The sequence below is a fragment of the Plecotus auritus genome (assembly GCF_963455305.1).
Source record: "Plecotus auritus genome assembly, chromosome: 8".
Classification (NCBI taxonomy): domain Eukaryota; kingdom Metazoa; phylum Chordata; class Mammalia; order Chiroptera; family Vespertilionidae; genus Plecotus; species Plecotus auritus.
Genome location: NC_137782.1, coordinates 8640398 through 8661331, shown reverse-complemented (window position 1 = coordinate 8661331; position 20934 = coordinate 8640398). Strand labels below are relative to the sequence as shown.

The window sequence follows — 20934 nt, the reverse complement described above, 5'->3', positions numbered from 1 at the left end:
TACTTCTAGTGGGATGTTTTATCATTTCATATAATATTTAACCACAAATAACAATGCAATAATAGATTTAACATATCACTGACTCATTTTAGATTATGCCAACATCTTGCTAATTTTACCACTTTGAATATGGTTTGTTCTATCTCTTTTTTATAACTCTTCTTTATAATTTAATGTTCTTACAGTAATTTTGAATTACACTCACTTTAGAAATATTGACTTTTCCTCTATTCTAATTGAAGAATTCTTAAATTATCCTGGTAGCATTACCTATAGATGTAGTGTTTGGTATTGAGCACTTGAATATGGCTTGCCCAAATTGAGGTGTGCTGGTAGTGTAAAATCTACACTGGATATTAAAGGCTAAGTGTAAAATATCACATTAACAAATAAGCAAAGAAAGAAAAAATTCATGGACACAGGCAACAGCATGGTGATTGCCAGAGGGAAGGAGGAATGGTGGGGAGTGGGGGAGTACAAGGGGATAAAAGGCAAATAATGGTGATGATAGGAGACTGACTTGGGGTGGTGAACATACACTAAAATATACAGCTGATATACTATTATTCTAGAATTGTATACCTGAAATCCATATAATTTATTAACCAATGTCACCCCAATAAATTTAATTAAAAATTTTTTACATTGATTATGTTTTGAAGAGATGACATTTTAGATATATTTGGTTAAATATATGTTATTGAAATTAAATTTATTTAATTTTTACTTTTTTAATGTGGCTACTAGAAATTTTAAAGTACCTATGAATGTTTTGTCTCACACTAATATTTATTTGACAGTGATGATTTAATGTATACCCTTATGTCTTATACCCAACTAGAAGGCAGTCAAGAAGACAGAAAAATATCAGATATTGCTAATATGATATCAAATTGATATTGCCAATTGAATATTGAGATTCAGAGTTACTGAAATAGAATAGATAAATTTATCTGCAAGAATTATCTAATATATTTATATTTAACAATTAATTTATTTTACTGCAGATTTACCCAACACCAATACCATTAGCCTTTGAACACCAAATACATCTTTTATCCTATTGGTCTGACAATTTATAGCACCAATAAAAATAAAAGCAGAACAGCCCTAGCTGGTTTGGCTCAATGGATAGAGTGTCGCCCTACAGACTGAAGGGTCTCAGGTTCAATTCCAGTCAAAGGCACATGCCCAGGTTGTGGGCTCAGTCCCCAGTAGGAGGCAGCCAATCAATGATTCTCTCCCATCATTGATGTGCCTATCTCTCTCTCCCCTTTCTCTTCTCTGAAATCAATAAAAATATATTTTAAAAAATAAAAAGCAGGACAGATGGGGTTAAGGACCGGAAGCATTCTTTGGATGCAGAGCCGCACACCAGTGTCCCTGTGTTCAGATTTACTTAAAGTCATTGTCCAACTTCCCTGAGATGATTAACTGCTGAAGTCTATTTGTCTTCCTGCTGCTATCTCTGAACAAGCCTAAATCTTCCATGTGGTTAATAAACTTCTTATCTTTTGAATACTGAAAATAAAATAAAGTTAATCCTCAGGGTAGTTCAGTCGAGAGCCGGGGAGCCTTTTAGATGTTTCTCAGAGATAGAGGATAGCCAGGTTTTCTGCCCCGTGCGATTATCAATCTTCCCCATGCGCGCATGTATGTGTAAGGGTGTTAAAGGTGCTTCTCAGTGATAAATGTCAGTGACATCGCACAGTGAATATTAATTTCAGTGTTGTCAAGGTCAGATGTGTGCCCAGGTTCATTGTTCCTGGAATTTTTATTGCAGCCACTGCTACGGAAGATTTTTTATGTTGGGCCTCTTTTTCAGGCATCAAGAGCAAAAGGGAGCATAATTCTTCAACATCCATGCACAATGCTCTGACGAAAAATGCCTTAGCATAGTCTTCTCTGTCCATTGGGACAATTATTTCTACCAAGACCAAAATGTGGGTTTAGAGGAGCTAAGTTAGGGGGGAAGAGAAAAAAATAGATGATCACAAAATCTGGAGACTAGCTGATGTCCCTGAAAAGCCACTGGCTGTATATGGAAAATGAAAGAAAAGAATTGCAGGAGACTGTAAATTTTAAGAGAGGTTTCCTTGCTTCCCCGGTCAATTCTCACAAGGCCTCGCACCATGTAGAAATTAGTTAATGTGTATTGAGCATTTACATAGTGTCAGATGTCATTTGTCAAATATTTTTCATTAATCTCCACAACAAACCCATGAGATAGATACTGATATTAACCCCATTTTTAAGATAAGAGAAACGTAAACTCAAAGATATTTAGTAGCTTGACCCCAGCCACATAGCCTGCCCGAGGACAGTTCTGGATTTGAACCGAGGGTCTCTGATGGTGGAGTGTCTGTCTCCAAAGCTTTATTAGTTGGCATCGCTTGGCATTGCCTGCATCAGAGTAGCCCAGACCTCTGACTTGGAGAATAGAGTTCTAAATTCCTTCCTTAACTTGTAGTCCCTCCCCCAAGAGCCAGTTTATCCAAGGCAGTTTCTTATCCCTTGAAGCCTAGAAATAGAAAAACAATAATTTTCTTTCCCAAAGAGAGGGTATCTTTTAAGGTAGGATCTTTTTGTCATTATGTAGACAAACCTACTCACTTGACTGTCTGAAAGAGATCGCTGCTTTCTTCTCCGCTGATAAATGGCTGCAGAACTCTTTTATAAAAGCAGTCTCTACGTGTCATTTTATTGCTCTATTAAAACTACAAACATCATATATTGATTCTTCCCACCCTGGCCATAATACAAGCCAACCTGAGAGAGGTTGCTGGGATAAAGTTACATCATCGCCATGGGGAACACTGAGTTTGCTGAAGACTGTTTCTGTGATGCACGTTACAGAGAAGTGACTTCTTTGTGTACGGAAAGACCACCCTGAAGTATAAACAAGACTCAAATAAGTGTGAAGTGCGTGAGAGGCCAGCCCCTCCCTGGGATTCGCTGCTTAGGCTCTTCCATAGGAATAACCTTAAATGTAAGGTCTGGGTAACAACAAAAGTAACCCTGCAGCCGAAACCGGTTTGGCTCAGTGGATAGAGAGTCAGCCTGCGGACTGAAAGGTCCCAGGTTCGATTCCGGTCAAGGGCACGTACCTTGGTTGCGGGCACATCCCCAGTAGGAGGTGTGCAGGAGGCAGCTGATCGATGTTTCTCTCTCATCGATGTTTCTAACTCTCTATCCCTCTCCCTTCCTCTCTGTAAAAAATCAATAAAATACATTTAAGGAAAAAAAAAAAAAGTAACCCTGCAGAGAATTTCTGAGGAGGTTAAAAGGCTTAACTTGTATCTGGTATTATGACACACCAGGCAGATGTTGGCTCTTTTCTCAGGTACTCTGTTGGCCATTGATGGTTTGTAAACGTAACCCAGGTCAGGACCATGCCCTACGCATGTACGGAATTCTGTGCTTCCCATTTCCCTTTTACATGTATGGCCTCCTCATGTTCTTCCAGCAACCTTGAGAACCAAGAAGAACAAATACTCTTTCCTCCGATTGTCTGATGAGGGAACCAAACTACGGAAAAGTTTAAGGGGCTCGAGTGCAGGAAACAGTAATATCAACCACCACGTTACTTGGAACACTTTACTTTCTATGTAGCCTCCTCTGATCCTTATAATGGCCCTGTTAGGTCATTGAAAATGATGTGCAGAGTGTTTAAGTAATTTGGCCCAAGGATACACTATTATTAGAGAAGAGTTTTTGTGTTTTTTTTTAAATCCACACCACATTTCCCTAAAGTTGGTAGAACATTATTTGATTTTTTGATAATGCTAACGAAATAGAAAAGAAAATTAATAATTCCATGCTTGTGAGTTTTTTCCCCAATATAACATTAATTGTGCCATTAAATACTTCAGATGATAAAGTATTTAAGTACAAATAACATTTTACTTGAATACTTTATCATCTGAAGCTTTCCCCAAACTGGTTTTTCTCTCCATTTGCCAACTTGTTAAGTTCTGTTCCAGAAAGGCTAATGTCAAGGCCATTTCCCATCAGTCTCATGCACACCCATGTGTCCTGACTCACTAGATTCTCCCTTCACACCTGAACTCACCTGTCTTTCCTTTGCCCATCACTGCAATTCTCTATCTTTATTGAGCCACAATTGTTATATAGCATTATATGAGTTTCAGGTTCTCAACATAATGCTTCGATGTGTGTATACACTGCAAAATGACCACCACAGTGAATCTAGTTACCATCTGTCACCATACAAACTTAGACATTTCTTTTCCTTGTGATAGAACCTTTAAGATGAACTCTCTTGGTGACTTTCAAATATGCAAGACAGTGTTAATATAGTCACCATGTTATACATTCCATCCCAATGACAATTATTTTATAACTGAAAGTTTGTACCTCTTGATCCCTTTACCCATTTTGCCCACCTCTCAATTCCCCTCCCCTCTGGCAGCCATAATAAAATATTTCATAGTACTGGAGATAGCATTATATGCTAAACATATAAAAAGGATGATCATTTTTTTATTTTATTTTTTTTGAAGTTATCTTTTCTTTTTTTTATTTTAATAAATCTTTATTGTTCAGATTATTACAATTGTTCCTCTTTTTTTCCCCATAGCTCCCCTCCACCCGGTTCCCACCCCACCCTCTGCCCTTACCCCCCCACACTGTCCTCATCCATAGTTGTACGATTTTTGTCTAGTCTCTTCCCGCACCCCCCACACCACTTTCCTCCCAAGAATTGTTAGTCTGCTCCCTTTCTATGCCCCTGATTCTATTATTTTCACCAGTTTATTCTGTTCATCAGATTTTTTTATTCACTTGACTTTTAGATTCACTTGTTGATAGATATGTATTTGTTGTTCATAATTTTTATCTTTACCTTTTTCTTCTTCTTCCTCTTCTTAAAGAATACCTTTCAGCATTTCATATAATACTGGTTTGGTGGTGATGAACTCCTTTAGCTTTTTCTTATCTGTGAAGCTCTTTATCTGCCCTTCAATTCTGAATGATAGCTTTGCTGGGTAGAGTAATCTTGGTTGTAGGTTCTTGCTATTCATCACTTTGAATATTTCTTGCCACTCCCATCTGGCCTGCATAGTTTCTGTTGAGAAATCAGCTGACAGTTGTATGGGTGCTCCCTTGTAGGTAACTATCTGTTTTTCTCTTGCTGCTTTTAATATTCTCTCTTTGTCTTTTGCTCTTGGCATTTTAATTATGATGTGTCTTGGTGTGGTCCTCTTTAGATTCCTTTTGTTTGGGGTTCTCTGCACTTCCTGGACTTGTAAGTCTATTTCTTTCACCAGGTGGGGGACGTTTTCAGTCATTATTTCTTCAAATAGGTTTTTAGTATCTTCTCTTTCTTCTTCTGGCACCCCCATAATTCTGATGTTGGTACGCTTGAAGTTGTCCCAGAGGCTTCTTACACTATATTCAACTCTTTGGATTCTTTTTTCTTTTTGCTTTTCTGGTTGAGTGTTTTTTGCTTCTTTGTATTTCAAATCTTGGACTTGATTCTTGCAATCCTCTAGTCTGCTGTTAGATCTCTATAATATTTTTTATTTCAGTCAGTGTATGCTTAATTTCTAGTTGGTCCTTTTTCATATCCTCGAGGGTCTCACTAAATTTATCGGCCTTTTCTAGAAAATTCTTGAAAAACCTTATAACCGTGGTTTTGAACTCTATACCCAGTCATTTGCTTTCCTCCATTTCTTTCATTTGTGATCTGTTTCTTTGTCTCCGCATTTTGGCTGCTTCCCTGAGTTGATAGAGTGTCTTTGTGTGCTAGGTGTCCTCTAGGGCCCAGTGGCTCAGCCTCCCCAGTTACCTGAGGTGGACACTCTTGGTGCACCCCTTTGTGGGCTGTGTGCACAGTCTTGTTGTAGTTAAGCTTGATTGCTGTTGGTATCACTGGGAGGAATTGACCTCCAGGCCAATTGGCTGTGAGGATCAGCTGTGTCTACGCTGGGAGAACTTCTGTGCTGGAGACACCCTTATGAGACAAGACTTGCAAAAGCCTCTGTGCTCAGCTTGGATGGGGCAGAGTCTCAGGGCTGAGCGGACAGCATTGGTTTCCCATCAGCCCTCCCCTAATAGGCCCCTGTGTCTCAGTGTCCCATGGTAATCGCTGCAAGCACCTCTGAGAGAAAGCTGCCCTCGAGTTCCGCCCACTGCCAGACAGTCCAGTTTTTCCCCGAATGAGTCTGGGTCCCCAGAGTCTCGCTCGGAACTGGAGTTCAGTGCAGTCGGGAGCTTTTGTCTCCCTCCTGCTTGAGAAAGCCAGCCATGTACTCAGTTGCCCGCCCTCTCAGCGCGCACGCACACGTGCACCTCAGTACCTCTGCCTCCTGCAGCTCCTCTGAGTCTCAGTGTGCTTTTCTCTTTTCTTCTAGTTGTAGAAATTCCACTCAGCCAGCCTTCCTGTGGTTCTGGATGATGTCCATTTTGTCTTTTAGTTGTAGTTTTGAAATTGTTGTGCGAGGCAGCAGTTTAGGTGTTTACCTATGCCACCATCTTGATTTCTCTCTGGGGATGATCATTTTTTTAAAATCAGCTAATACTTTTATCTAAAAATTTAAACATAATGGAAAATAGCCAAACCCAAGTTATTCTGGGGAGAAAGTTTTTAAAAGGAAAACTGTCAGTTACATTCATTAGGTTTATACGACATCAAACTGCCTTTAGTAATATGGAAACTTAAGCACATTTGGCTGAAACTTTAAGTTTTTAGCTCCATTGTTTGATATTTCTTAGGCAATTTTTCTAGATCATAAAAACAATTGCTTTTGTCATTACTTAGAAATCTCCAGTTTAGATGGTTTGAGACCTCAATTATACAGTCAGAAATGTACTTTATCCATTCTACATTTCTAGGCAGTGCCTGTGTGTTCTAAAGTGCAATTAAAAGAACTCTCCATGCTTCGCCAAGACCATTACTACTTGGCTATGTTAGTGAAAAATCTGAGGAACCACATGGAAAAGACCTTATTTTGAAGTCAATTCTTGTAATCATTTTTTTTAATCAAGCTGCTTCAAGTTCTAGGATGAATCACAAGAAGACTACTTTCAATACTATGTTTTCAAAGAGAATTATTAGTTTTTCCTACTGTGCTGTCAAAAACATCCATAACTCAATGTATGAGCATATATGCGGATATGTATCTATATAAGTAATATGTAAGTTAGGTCATATATATCTCGCACATTTTATATATGTGTATAGATTTATAGGTATATCTATGCAGACAAAAACACACAATAACACAGTTGATTATATTGTGAGTTAGCAGATAGCACCTCTTAAAACCCAGAGTAAAATTATTAGGCAATAACTGCTTCCTCCAATCAAATCTTATCATATTTATGTGGTTTTGTAACAGAAATCGTACCCCATAGTTTGTGCTTCTCCTTGCCAAATTACTGTCATATCTCCTAACAACCTATAGTTCAGTCAAGAGGGGGTTTCATTATGTTAATAATTACATTGCCTGCAGGCTTTTGATGTTGCATTCCCCATACAGAACAGAAAAAGATTTCATAGAAATATCACTAAAGCTGTTAACTACAGGAGGAAAAAAAAATCAAAGAGGCAATCAAAGCATGCACTTTATTATCAATAAATGCAAATAGTTTCAGCAGTGCCTCACATTGGAAGCAGATTCAGTGAGGAGATCAGTGGCAATGGAAGCTGCTGCTTAAATAAGAGAGCTTCACGGTGTAAATCTACTTGGATCTCCACAGATAATTACTTAGATCCCTGGCTATCTAGTTTTATCAAGTGGACTCAAGAACCTTTTTTAAGTTAACAAATGCAAAAGGATGTGGACTCATCCTCAGAATTCTGGTCTGAATTGAAGACTTCTGAATTATAGGTCGTCATTTGAATGACAACCCATGAGATATATATTTTTAAATGCACTGATACTAAAGTAGTTCTTAAAACAAAGGATTTGGTGACTGTTAAGTTGATGATTTAGGAACAGTAGGACACATTATACTGTACAGTCATTTAGAAAAGACTTTAAATATTCAAATGTTCAACTACACATTCTCTGACACTAACATTTGTCTTCATTTCAGACTTCCAGCTGAGAAACATCAGCATAATGGTGAAAAGACATCAGCCTTATGCACTATTATGAAGATAGTGGCATATCTTGATCCTTCTAAAGCTTTTTCTATGAAAATCTTATATTCACATTCTTATTTGAAAGGGATTATTTAAACTCCCAAGATATTTTTAGAACTATATATTTGATAAATCATAATTTAGGTTTTAGTCTGATTTATACAAATACCACATTACAGTAAAGAAAAGTCAGAAAGATAGATGGATAGATAACATTGAAATAGAAACAGAGCAAGAGAAAGGAAAAATGGGTATTAATTAATATATGCTATGTGATTTCTTAATAATCAGAAGTCCTAACATCTTATAAAACCTAAAATATTTAGTGATTTAAACCAGATGAATTCAGATGTCTTTGACCATAATTTGTAAAATGAAATATAAAAACTATTCACATACATTTCAGTTTTTGAAACCAAGAGCATTTTATTAAAAGTTGAAGCTGTCTCTTTAAAGTGAAATTATTACCATATTTTCTATCACGAAGTAATTTACAATCAGTACAAGTGATTTGATAATAAGCACCAGTTTTCAAAACTAAAATAAAGCAGAGATATTATCTAATACATTGGGAGCTAACATTTGAAGAACGATGGGAACTATGGACCCTACACCTCCAAAAATACACATATTACATTCTCGAAAACGTTTATACAATTTCAGGGTGTCCATGGACTCGTTGATGTTAAGGACTGGTTCCTATAAGTAGATTAGGGACAAGAAACCATACTTCTGACTCTAATCATAATCAATTAGAACTCATTAAACAATGATATTCTCTCTCTCTCTCTCTCTCTCTCTCTCTCTCTCTCTCTCTCTCCTCACACACACATCTTGTCTTCAGTATGACTATGTCTGATAACTCTTACTTTAATAAAAATTCAGCTAACGTTTATATGCCATTTTAGAGATTAATATGCAATAAGATCTCATTATAAAGTACTCTGATATATTATAAATTTATATATAGTCAGAAATTACTGTTCCCCTTGCAAATAGTGACATGTAATACATCTCATTTACTTTGGCGTAAGTATTTAATTTGTTCTTAGGTACAGGTACTATAATGACTTTCTACTGAAACGCAATATTGAAATTTAAAAAGGTGGTTGGTTAGGCTGACATTGATTGATGAGTTACTTGCATGGATTATGCATCTATTCTGAAATCTTTCCTTTCTTTGAAGAAATAGGTAACCTGAATAGAGATGGAGAGAAATTAGATGCAGTTTGCCACAAAATTATTGTCCAAAGGAAGGGATCAGTGGTGATTATTAAAGACATCTTGGAAATGATGAGTAGTTAAGCCCATTACCTTTCTTGACTGACATACTAAGATGTGATGAAATGGAAGGCAGAAGCGGTTAACTGTATTGATTTCACATCTAATTTCCATTGTTGAACATTTTTGTGTCTCCCTTTTTCTCTTTCTCTCTTTCTCTTTCTAATGTACATATAATAAATCAGATGTAAAACCATATAAGTTATTCTTAAGTATACTTTATGATATGAATCTAAATAAGAAAGCATAATCATGTATATATACATACACAAACATACCTCCACAATGAACATAAAACACAATATGTTAACTACAAACCTCCATTAAAGCTATAAATCAAAGGGAAACTGTTAGGAAATTTATGAGTTTGAATTTATAGCACTATTGTGAAGAAGAGTAAGCATTTAATAGTTTATGCGAAAAATAGTCTTGGTACTAGCCATGGATGCTGTGAGGAAGAATATCTCACAGGCAGGCAGTATTTGGGTCTGGATAAAATAAATAATTATATAGATGATAAAAATATGATTTGATGGTGATTCTTTGATGTCTTGATGTTTATATTCAGAACAGCATAGGTTATTATATTTTCATTTTATTTTATAACAAAAAGTTAAAGTAGGAAATAATTTAGTAGTAAAAGGCAGTCTTTTCTCAGAAAAAGATAATTGAAACATTGTAACAGCAAATAGAATGTTATCACGTGGATGAAAACTGGTGAAAATACATACAGTTGTTTGAAAGTACTTAAACTGAATGCCCCTTTTTAATTCAGATGTCTATATTTTCTGCTGGAAATTCTGGAAACCTAGGCACAGGTTTTTTCCTGATAGGATCTAGTGACCATTCAGAGAGGAGACGAAGTCAGTGGATTAAGAGGTGATCAGAGTAGGCACTACCAGTGTGAACTGAATCCAAATTATGGTACTTACTGCCTGGCGTTTTCCCCTCAGTGACTGAGCTACATGTGCACGTAAAGAAATTACACTGTGTGCAGAGCGCACACAGGCTCCATGCACACGACAAACACGGACATGCCTACCAACTTCAGTTCTCACCAGGTGTGTTGAGGAAACACTATCTTCTGATCACTTGCAGTGACGATGCTGAATAAACCACATCAAATGAGTTAGACTACACAGTTTATTTTAGGCTTGTGATTTACGGTAACCTTTGGGAACTGTATGTAAAGTCGTTCATTTGCCACACATCTATTAAATGCCGTCTATATCCCTCGCATTGTGCCTATCCCTGCGGAGAAGAGAATTGCTCTTATTATTTGGGAAACTAAGTGGAGGTTTTTGACCAGCCTCTGGACCAAGAGCCAAGATGCTAGCAGCCATGGCCGGGCTCAGCAGGGAGGAGTCAGGCCTCATGTTTGCTCTTGTGGGGTTGCTCCTTGAGCTGATGTCCCTGTGCCTCTTCTTCCCACGAGTTGTGATGGAAGTGGTTGTGAGGTTGGCATGTCTGACCCCCATGCCCCCAACTAGTCCTAGTTTAGCAGGCTGTGCATCCCCGGCTCCTACCAAGCCAGGCAACCCTCTCAGCTCATTCTTCCAGATCCTCGGGTGGCTTGTTCTTCAAAAATTCAAATCAATTTTAATGGTTTTCCGTTACCCCCCTTTGCTCCAGTGGAGCTAATCAGCAGAATCTCCTCAAACATCCACCTCCCCCCCCACCTTTCCATACACTCACTTCTCTCCTAGTCCTCCTGGGAAAGCTTCTACCCTGGGAAGCCTCCCTTGAATGTGTTACATCACACAGAAGGAATTATGACCTTGCTGTTGGGCCATGTTTAAACCTTAGTCTTTGTTCCCAGAATGAGCCATGTTAGTAGAAAGCAGTGTGCTTTCATTTTAGCCATGGGCAGTGAGAAGGAACTCATTCAGTTAATACTTTCCACATCACTGGGCTGCACAGATATCCTCTGTGAGCTTCCAAAATCCTGCACCCCTCACATGCACATGTGCCAGAGCAGGTCGCTCAGCCTCAGGTCTCCTCCTTTCTTTATCATCTACCTTCCTTAGAAGAATAGTGGACTCCAAATCAGAAATGTTCCCTCATGAGCTATTTGCTTTGTCTCTGTGAAATTATAGAAGCACCCAAATTGCTTAATTTTTCATATTGTTATTTCAAATATTGTACTTTGCAAATCCAGTTGAAAATGTCAGTGGGCAAGTTTTTAATTTCTTTGGTTTGTTTTTCCCCATGAAGCAAAATGCCTCCCTCATTATAACCTAATTCTAATTGTATCACTGTAAGCTTTGACACAAGGCAAGGCTCCCTGTTGTTCAGTGTTGTCTACCGAAGGCCCCTTTGTAGAAGAGGGGATTTTCCACGGACAAATGATCCCTTCCTGGAAGAACAGCAGCATGGGGTGCTCTCATACAATGTCTTTCAAAGTGCAACTGTTTGGGATCTAGAGGTCTACTTGTGGAATAAAGGATGCATAAAGAACAGGGAACGCAATAATGAACCGTGTAGAGATGGCTTGGAATAGGAGGCGTCTCTATAGAGTCATGAGAGAGATGCATATGTATCTGTATATTTTAGTATATGTATGCACTTATGCATTTGTATATGTATGTATATACACACACATATATGTTTCCTTATTGCTGAAAGGATCTAGAATAGCCATGGGCAAACTACGGCCTGCGGGCCAGATCCAGCCCGTTCGGCTGTTCTATCCGGCCCGCGGAGCCGAAAGAACGGAGGGTTCTCTTGCTCTCCCCTCCGCTCCTTTACTTTGAATTTATATTAGTTCACACAAACACTCCATCCATGCTTTTGTTCTGGCCCTCCGGTCCAGTTTAAGAACCCATTGTGGCCCTCGAGTCAAAAAGTTTGCCCACTCCTGATCTAGAAGCAAGGACAACTGAACAGCAATGAGCAGTCTAACACCCTGACCTTTGTCTCGGATACCATTCCCCGAGAAAGGAACCAGAAATCTTTGGAGAAATATGATTCCAGAGCTGGGGCAGGATCAAGATGGACCTATAATATATTATGCCAGGAAGAAAGGAAGTGCTCCTGTAAAGGATGGGGCATGTCATAGGACAGAAGATTAAAGGGGGCCCCACTGGCCAAATTTGGCACAATTCAAACACCCGAATAATTTAGTGCCAGGGTTGACCAGCAGACCCTGAGCAACGGATGAATAGATTCTTCTGACACACGTTTCTGTGAAAGAGAAGGCTAAGGGGCTTGTTTGGCTTTAGGAACCAAAACAGTCCCGATTGCCTGCCTCCTTAGCCTTTTATTGTCACAACAGCTTGAACTAAATTAACCTCGAGATACAATCAGCGGGTAAGCATCCTTGAGAAAGTATGTGCTCCTACAAGGTGGGGTCTAAAGACTAAACATAGAGATTCCAGCAAAACACCCAGGGGACCAGACTTGTTTGGAAAAGTCAAGGTAGGGACTGGCGCCTCCGGCAAGGTCCCCAACCTTCCAGAGAATCCTCCTTACAGACTTTCCAGCCAAGTCCTGCACTTCTCCACAATTAAGAACAATAATGAATTGTAGACTATGATAAGGAACCCATGTCCCCATAACAATAATAGATACATAAATAGAGAAAAATACAGGCTCTTGCTTATAATTGAATGCTGAGTGGCAAGTTGCTAATTCAGAAGAAGTGCTTGAATAGAAAAGTAATCACCCTGGTAAAGACTGATTCCATCAAGAACCATGAGTCGATGCTGACTCTAAGGGAAGCTACTAAAGAACATGATATTTACCTGGTCTTGCTGTAGTCATCTCCCCACAGATTGCTTATTAGCTGGAAGTGGTGGAGCAGGGGTCAGAGTCGGGGTGGGAGTGCAGGGTGGGCAGTTAGTTCTACCATGGAGAAACCTGACAGCACCTTGACCAGGTACCCAACATTCACATCCAAGTGACTGAGAGAGGTCTTGTGCCTCCGGAGGTGATGCCCTGAGAAGGACAGACATCTCTTCATGTTTCCTCTCCGGCTGGAATGTATAACCTAAATTCAACATGAAGAAACATTCTATTAATTAAAAAAAGACTATAGTCTGCAAACATACAAATGGCTTAAAGATAAAGAAAGGTCTGGAACTGTTTCAGCTTAAAACAGACTAAAGAGACCGGCTGAGGAAAAGGTAGAGAAATGCTACATCAGTAACAACATCGGGTCAGTTGGCATGATTGCAATACAGATGAAGATTAGATAAAACTATTGAATGAATACGAAATGCACTGAAGTTAATAACTGTATTATTCATGTACACATTAGCTCTTAGGAAATATGCACTAAAATTTATAGGGGTAAAGAGCTAAGATGTGTACAACTTAATCTGAATAGAGAGATATAGATACATATTCTTTCTATCAAGAGATAATAGATAAATAGTCTCACAATATGTATTTATATAGGTTATAGGTAGAATTTATCACTTACTACACATAAAATCTATATATAATAGGTGGTAATGCAATCTATAAATATATATAGAAAGGAAGACTATATATGTATAGCGAGATAGATAATGATAAAATATATAGAGCAGTGTTAACAATGGGTATATCTGGATAAAGGGAATGTGGCTGTTCTTTGTATTACTCTCATTGTTAAAATTGTAGGTTTAAAATAATTTCTAAATAAGTTTTTAAGAAGTTCTTAACAGTCATTTGTAAAGGTGAAAAGAATGCAATTGTCAGTAATAATGGCAAGATTGGGCAACTGGTGGGAAAAATATGTGAAAGTGACATAAAATGTGTATTTCTGACATGAATATATTTATTTTCCCCAAATGAATGTGTGAACAGTAATACCTTAAGGTGGTTGGGTTTCATGGAACAAATTCTGAAAAATGATCCCGAGACATAGGTGCCAGGCAGATCTAAGAAAGGTGTTATTAGATATGTCAGCCACTTTTCCATACGATAATTTGATATGGAAGTTCAGACTCGCAAAACTGTAATTTGGGCCTTTAATATATAGCTATCCAAAGCTAGGTGGTACCCAAGAACCTACACGGCATGTTAAGTTAACATAGTTACACTTGCAGTGCTAAGACTTTATTTATTTTAGATTGTAATAGCATGGCTATTTTCCATTTACCATTCACAATCCGTACATGTTATATTTAGGTATATTTGCACAAATAAAAAAATTAGGCACAAGTTCAACATTTGCAAAGCTGGAATCTGAAGGATTTTCTTTTTTTTAATTTTTTTAATTGTTTGAAGTATTACAAATAGTAGTACATATGTCTCTTTTTTTCTCCCCATTGACCTCCCCCCAGTCTTCCCTTCCCCCCAGTACATGCCTTTACCTGCCCCCCCAGTGTCTTTTATCTATTGGTTATGCTTATATGCATGCGTACAAGTCCTTCAGTTGATCTCTTACAGCCCCCTCCCCCCCCAAAAAAAAAACCTCCTCTGCCTCCCCGCTGTAGTTTGACAGTCTGTTCAATCTTTCTTTGCTTCTGTATCTATTTTTTCCCCTTTTCTTTCTTTTAAAAAATCTTGCCTCTGCAGACTAGAAATAAACATATAATAACAAAAAAATGTTTGAGTCCCAATTTCAATGTCCAACAGTTCTGAGTTTCCATCTCAATGTCAAACAGTTCCTTATGTGTACATGTCAGCAATGATATCTGGATGGTGGGCTTTTACTGAAGGATTTTCTTAACTCATTTTGTACCCAGACCTGATCTTATGCTAGACTATGGGTAGTCTTTAATAATTCTATTTGATATAAATATCATATGTTTTGTTGAAAATATATGATTTGATAACAGGGTACTACCACAGACCCAACCAGGGATCTTACATAAAACTCTGCATACCCACCATGTTAGCTTTCTAACATTTGAAAATTTCGGGATCTGAAAATACATCTGGACACAGTGTATGCTTAAGTAAATGTAGACCTGTGCTGTCTAATTACTCTGATGCGGAAGTTACTTATCCTTGATTGAGTTAATAGTCATGAGAGAAAATGGAATACTAGAAAGTAAAATGGGAAATTAAATCCTGCAACTGATATAAAGGACTCAGAATTGGGCAAGACCTTCAAATGCTGACTAAAGACAACGAGTGTGGTCAATTATCCATAGCCGTGCTGCCGACTGGCGTGATAAGTGGAACCAAGATGTCCAAGTATGCTCATGGTAGTTTCTCTTTTCCCTCCGCAGTCACTAGCAAGACACAGGCAAAGCCACAATGGCACAGTGGAACTTTCTCCACACTAAGAATTTTGATTAAGAACCCCATCTTTTCCTCCTATTATCCTAGTCGCTTATACTCCTTGACCAGTTTCTTCAACTGTAAAATGAACTAAGAAATGTAGATGAATATAAGTCCTCTTCTGAATATGAAAATGAGAAATAACTCTAAAATGTTACTACTGTGTATTTTATGGTTTTATATTCTTATTTTGTATGGTTTTAAAGATACTACATGCTGCTATAATTTCCTCAAACTGTAAAAGATGTAATTCTGATTGTTTGGAGAAAGAGAGCCCTCTTGTACTAATTCATTTCTCTTGTACACAGTGCAAGTTCCAGGGCCCGTAGAAAACCTGCAAGCTGTATCTACTTCACCTACCTCAATTCTTATTACCTGGGAACCCCCCGCCTATGCAAATGGCCCAGTTCAAGGTTACAGATTGTTCTGCACTGAGGTGTCTACCGGGAAGGAACAGGTAGGCGAGGGAATGGGTCCCACTGCTGCCACCTGTTGGTGTGGCTCTAGGCCTGGAGAAATAGGCACTTGTAAGCTCCTGATGTCTAGTCCAGTGCCCGGCATATTAATTAATTAGTTGATCAGTTTTAAAGTACCTGTTACTTGAAATGCTAAGCAATTTAATTGAATTCTGGTGCTAAGAGAGGCCAATGGGTAATGAGATGAATCAGAAAGAATACCAATGTTTTGTGTGAGTATGTAGGTGCCCAGGCCAGTGGAACCACATTTGTATTAACCCATCTGGTCCCAGGAAGCATTTGTATTTTCAGTCCTTACCCTAAGGGAGGATTTATCTTATTGTCAATGACATCACCCAAGTTGCTGTTTTCATTCTTATCTATTTGATGGTGTGTCTGTCTTCTCCCCATATCAGACTGTCACCTGTCACTTTTTTTTTTTCAGTCTACCTTACTCCAGAAGTCTACCTGCCTCCTTCTTACATTTCCCCCAATCTGTGGTTAGTACAGACATCAGAAAATAAGCCAATTGGATTTCTGATAAAGTAAGAGTGAGTGAGTCTTAGGGAGACTCGCGAGACTCAGCAGTTCTCCTTTGTGACTGTATATGACTATTGATATTTTTCCACTGATTTTTAGACAGAGTGGAAGGGAGAGAGAGAGAGAGACATTGATGTGAGAGAGACACATTGATTGGTTGCCTCCTGTACACACCCCGACCAGGCTGGGGAACCTGCAACCGAGGTACGGGCCCTGACCGGAATCAAACCCAGGACCCTTCAATCCGCGGGCCGACGCTCTCTCCACTGAGCCAAACTGGCTAGGGCTTATGACTATTGAGATGTTTACTTCCATATTCTCAACTTCATGTGGGAAAAGTTGTATAGGCAAGTATGTAGTTAAATGGGAAAGACAGAGAGGTGACCTTGGGACAGCCGAGTTCTTAGGTCATTGTGAAGTTTCCAAGCCTACTGTGGTCTTCGTGCTTCCCCATAAACTGGGTGGGTGATAGAGGTTTTTTCACTTAAAAACTGTTTTTGCAGCAGTTTTATTCAGAAATAGTTCTAATTCCCAAGTCATGTTGTAAAATAAGAATCACTAAGAATCCCTCCTATGTAATCATTCATTCCACTTTTTGTGCTTGCCCTTTAGCTCTTAGTTTCATCTTCCTATTCTATCCACTTTTCTACATATTTTAGCTCTTCAATAATGCATATCACCAATCCATTTAAATAAATCCCAAAATGATGTTAGCCAAGATAGATGTGAGTGAGAGGATCCTAGCAGAGAGCTAAATAATGGGTCTTCTGAAGCAAACTGGCTGTGATTGCTCAGTGACCTTGACCTTCAGCACCTCATTTCTGCAGCGATGAAGGGCTGAAAGCAGCACCCAGCCTCCCTCACAGCATTCAGGCAGACACAAACGGTGGCAAACTCTGTCAGTTTCAAGAGACATGAGTCTGTTTCCGCTAGGGAAGAAGGAAGTCTGCTGTTTCCTGGGGAGCTGTCCACTTAGGGTGCAGGAGCAGCGCTCTGTTCCCCTGAATTTAATAGCTGCCTCCTGCCTGTCAGGATCTCAGTGTGACCACTCTATTCAATACATTAGGTGGTGTTAAACAGATTGGAACTTAATGACTGTAAAAACAGCACGGTGCTGTTTTAACCAGGAGTCTGCAGAGAGGTCTGGCTTCAGTGGGAGAGGGAGTGTCACAAGCAGATTTTACAACAATTCATTCTAAGGCCAGAGTGTGGTTTCGAGAGTAAGCGTCTAATATCCAATTTACTGATTAAACAGAATGGCTGCCATTTCGGCTTCCATGTGCCTCCTGAATAACAGTTGTTTTATGTCTCCAGAATATAGAGGTTGATGGACTGTCTTATAAGCTGGAAGGCCTGAAAAAATTCACAGAATATAGTCTTCGGTTCCTAGCTTATAATCGCTATGGGCCAGGAGTCTCTACTGACGACGTAACGGTGGTTACGCTTTCTGATGGTAAGTTATAGCCAGTAACACTTGACTCACATATTTGTCATGTCACTTTTTTATGTCACTATTTTATGTCATATTTTATGTCATGTTTACACATATTTTATGTCACTTTCACACTATAATCGAATAATATGGTGTCTATGTCAGAGATTTCATTTTCAAGGTTTCCCAACTAAAACTTGATGGGATATATTAGCATACATTAGAATTTTAGCTACTTCACTCAAACTTTTACAGTCAAATTTAAACTTTCATAAGTCAGGATGTCCTCATAGGTAATCTTCAAATGTGACTACTGCCTAGGAGCTCAAAATTATTTTTTTTTTGCATTTTTCTCTATTTCTTTTACCACAAACACATTTGTACATGTATCTGGACTATATACATTGGCATGTCACTTTTATTTCTCATTCTTAAAAAAGGTAGATGTTTAAAAATTTCATTGATGGGAAATTCTACATATTCACCTTCATTTGAAAGTATAGCATAAGGATTTAGGCCAAATAATCCAACATTGAAAGTATTACAGCTGAATATAAAACATATACACTTAATTGTTCCATGCTAAAAAATGAAAGATTACACACACCTTTTTAAATGTCATAAAAGAGAGGAAGAAGACTTCATAAAGAGGATAGACTGGACAAAACAGTAGCTGAGGAAAATATAAGTATAAGAAATCGATAATAATGAAATGGGAAAATTAATAAAAAGTCAAAGTACAGCGGAGTATAGGATGTGGGATCAGTGAAAATTCGGGCAGGTGTAGAAATGCAGAGATGTGACCTCCATGAATATTAAAAAGGCAACAAGCTATTTCTTTTCAGTGCTGGTTTCCATGTTGGTGTGTGTAATTCTATAAATTATTAATTTTTGAATTTCAAAAAAAATGACTTTAGCTTGTGATTCCTTGACCAATCCACCATTCTTTAATCTGGGGAGTATCTGGGCCTACATTTCACACAACATCAGTGGGATGAGGAAGGGCATCCGTGTTATTAAGGGTAGTACAACAATGACACATGAGTCAAACTCATTTGCAATTTCCATTTTAAAAAAATGTTCTATGTGTGACACCTCTTCATTTTTAATGTAATTCTTATGCCCATCCAAATGATTCTGTTACTGAAGACAGAACAGAATATTTGTTGGCAGAATAAATTACTTCACAACTTATAATTATAAAAATAAAAGAAAAACAAATGAAAATGAATATTTTGCATAATTTATGTAGATTTCATTCACACTCTGAACTGTAAGACTGTGGCCTTATTTTCCACTTAGGTTTTAAATGTCATAGTGAGAAAGATAGATTATTACTCATTAGTCCAAGAATTATCACTTAGAAATGTTAATGATAATGGAAATGTAGAAATTTAGGAGTTAGAAAATGCCTGTCACTATATCAAAGGATTTCATGATCCTTACCCAACAAGCATCACTGTGCAAGGGACCCCAATTTTTCTCTATCAGATACATTTGATAGGAGAAAACAGGAACTTCATGACCCTCTTATGTGGGCTCCCTGAACATGTCTGCTTCATCTATAGTCAAGTCACGTTTCCAACAAAAAACCCTGCACTTTTGGCTTCCATTTCTTACCACCCAGTCCCCTTCTCTCCACTCCAGTGTGACGTCTTCTCCTCTATGAAGCTGTGCATGGTGAGGTCATGCATCATATAGATATGTATTTAATCGCATTTAATAGTCACCTACTTCCCAGTCCCAGGCAAGCCCATTTCTCCTTGACTAAAAGGGAGATGTGAAAATTAAATGGGCTAATCCATGTAAACACCTAAAACATGAGCATGACATATATCTAAGTATTTACTAAATGTAATCTATGCCAATGTGTGTGTCCCTTTCTCCATTAATAGCAAAAATTACTATAGAACAAATTCTCTACTTTCTTTCCTGACTAACTAAGGCAAGAATAGCCAGTGTGCTATCAATGGACAGTAAGAGAGATTTATATCTCCAAAAAAAATAGACAAAATACATCAACACCATGGTATAAACCCACTTTTAGTTTAGGACTTTGTGGCTTTCAATCCCCAGTACAGAAAATAATATTGATACTTATCAAGTTGTAGTGGTTAAAAAAGAAGTGAATATAGGTATCCTTTCTCATATATTTTTGGCTTTCTGGAAATACTATTTTGAAACTTACATTAAAATGACATTTGAGGGTTACTACTACATTTCAACTAACCAGTACCTAGAAAAAAATGTGTGGTAATTTTAAGTAAATTTCTTCTTACTCCAAAATTCATTCACCTATCATAAATCCATCTAGTGTTACTGAAATTATATTCTGAAATTAATTGTGAAAAAGTGGGTGTAACATGTAGTATATGACATGTAAATATTATACTATCATGTGGAATATAATCTTATTAACCAATGTAACCCCAATATATTTAATTAAAAATAAAAACACAATACACCTACCAACTGGCTAAAATAACAGAATACACCTACCAACTGTCTAAAATTTTAAAAATCGAAAATCCCCAATGTTGGTAAAGATATAAAGCATCTGGAACTTTGCTATATTCTTAGTAGGAGTGTAAATTAGTACAACCACTTTGGTCAAGTTTATATCTATCGAAGCTTAGCATGTTTCACCCCCCATTGGGGTTTGCACTTTGCCAGTATTCTACTCCTTGGTATATAATGAAGGAAATGAGTGTAATTGTCCAGCTAGAGATATGTGCAAGAATATCAAGCAGCTTTAATCTTAGAGCCTCCAACTGGACATAGTCCAAATATTATTTGTCAGTAGAGTGGAAAATATAAAACAGAATAGTCATATACTATATTGTAATACTATGGAGTAATAAAAAATAACAACAGCCCTAGCCAGTTGGCTCAGTGGATAG

General features: G+C 37.9%; 1 protein-coding gene across 4 annotated transcripts in view; it reads left to right on the top strand.

The window, feature by feature from the left end:
- DCC (DCC netrin 1 receptor) overlaps positions 1 to 20934 on the top strand; it is a 983595-nt gene that overhangs the window by 726912 nt on the left and 235749 nt on the right. For all 4 annotated transcript variants that reach the window (XM_080683404.1, XM_080683403.1, XM_080683405.1 and 1 more), the window contains exons 10-11: positions 15916 to 16064; positions 17917 to 18055. In XM_080683404.1, the coding sequence (XP_080539530.1) occupies positions 15916 to 16064; positions 17917 to 18055 (288 nt within the window). The remainder of the gene's footprint in view (positions 1 to 15915; positions 16065 to 17916; positions 18056 to 20934) is intronic.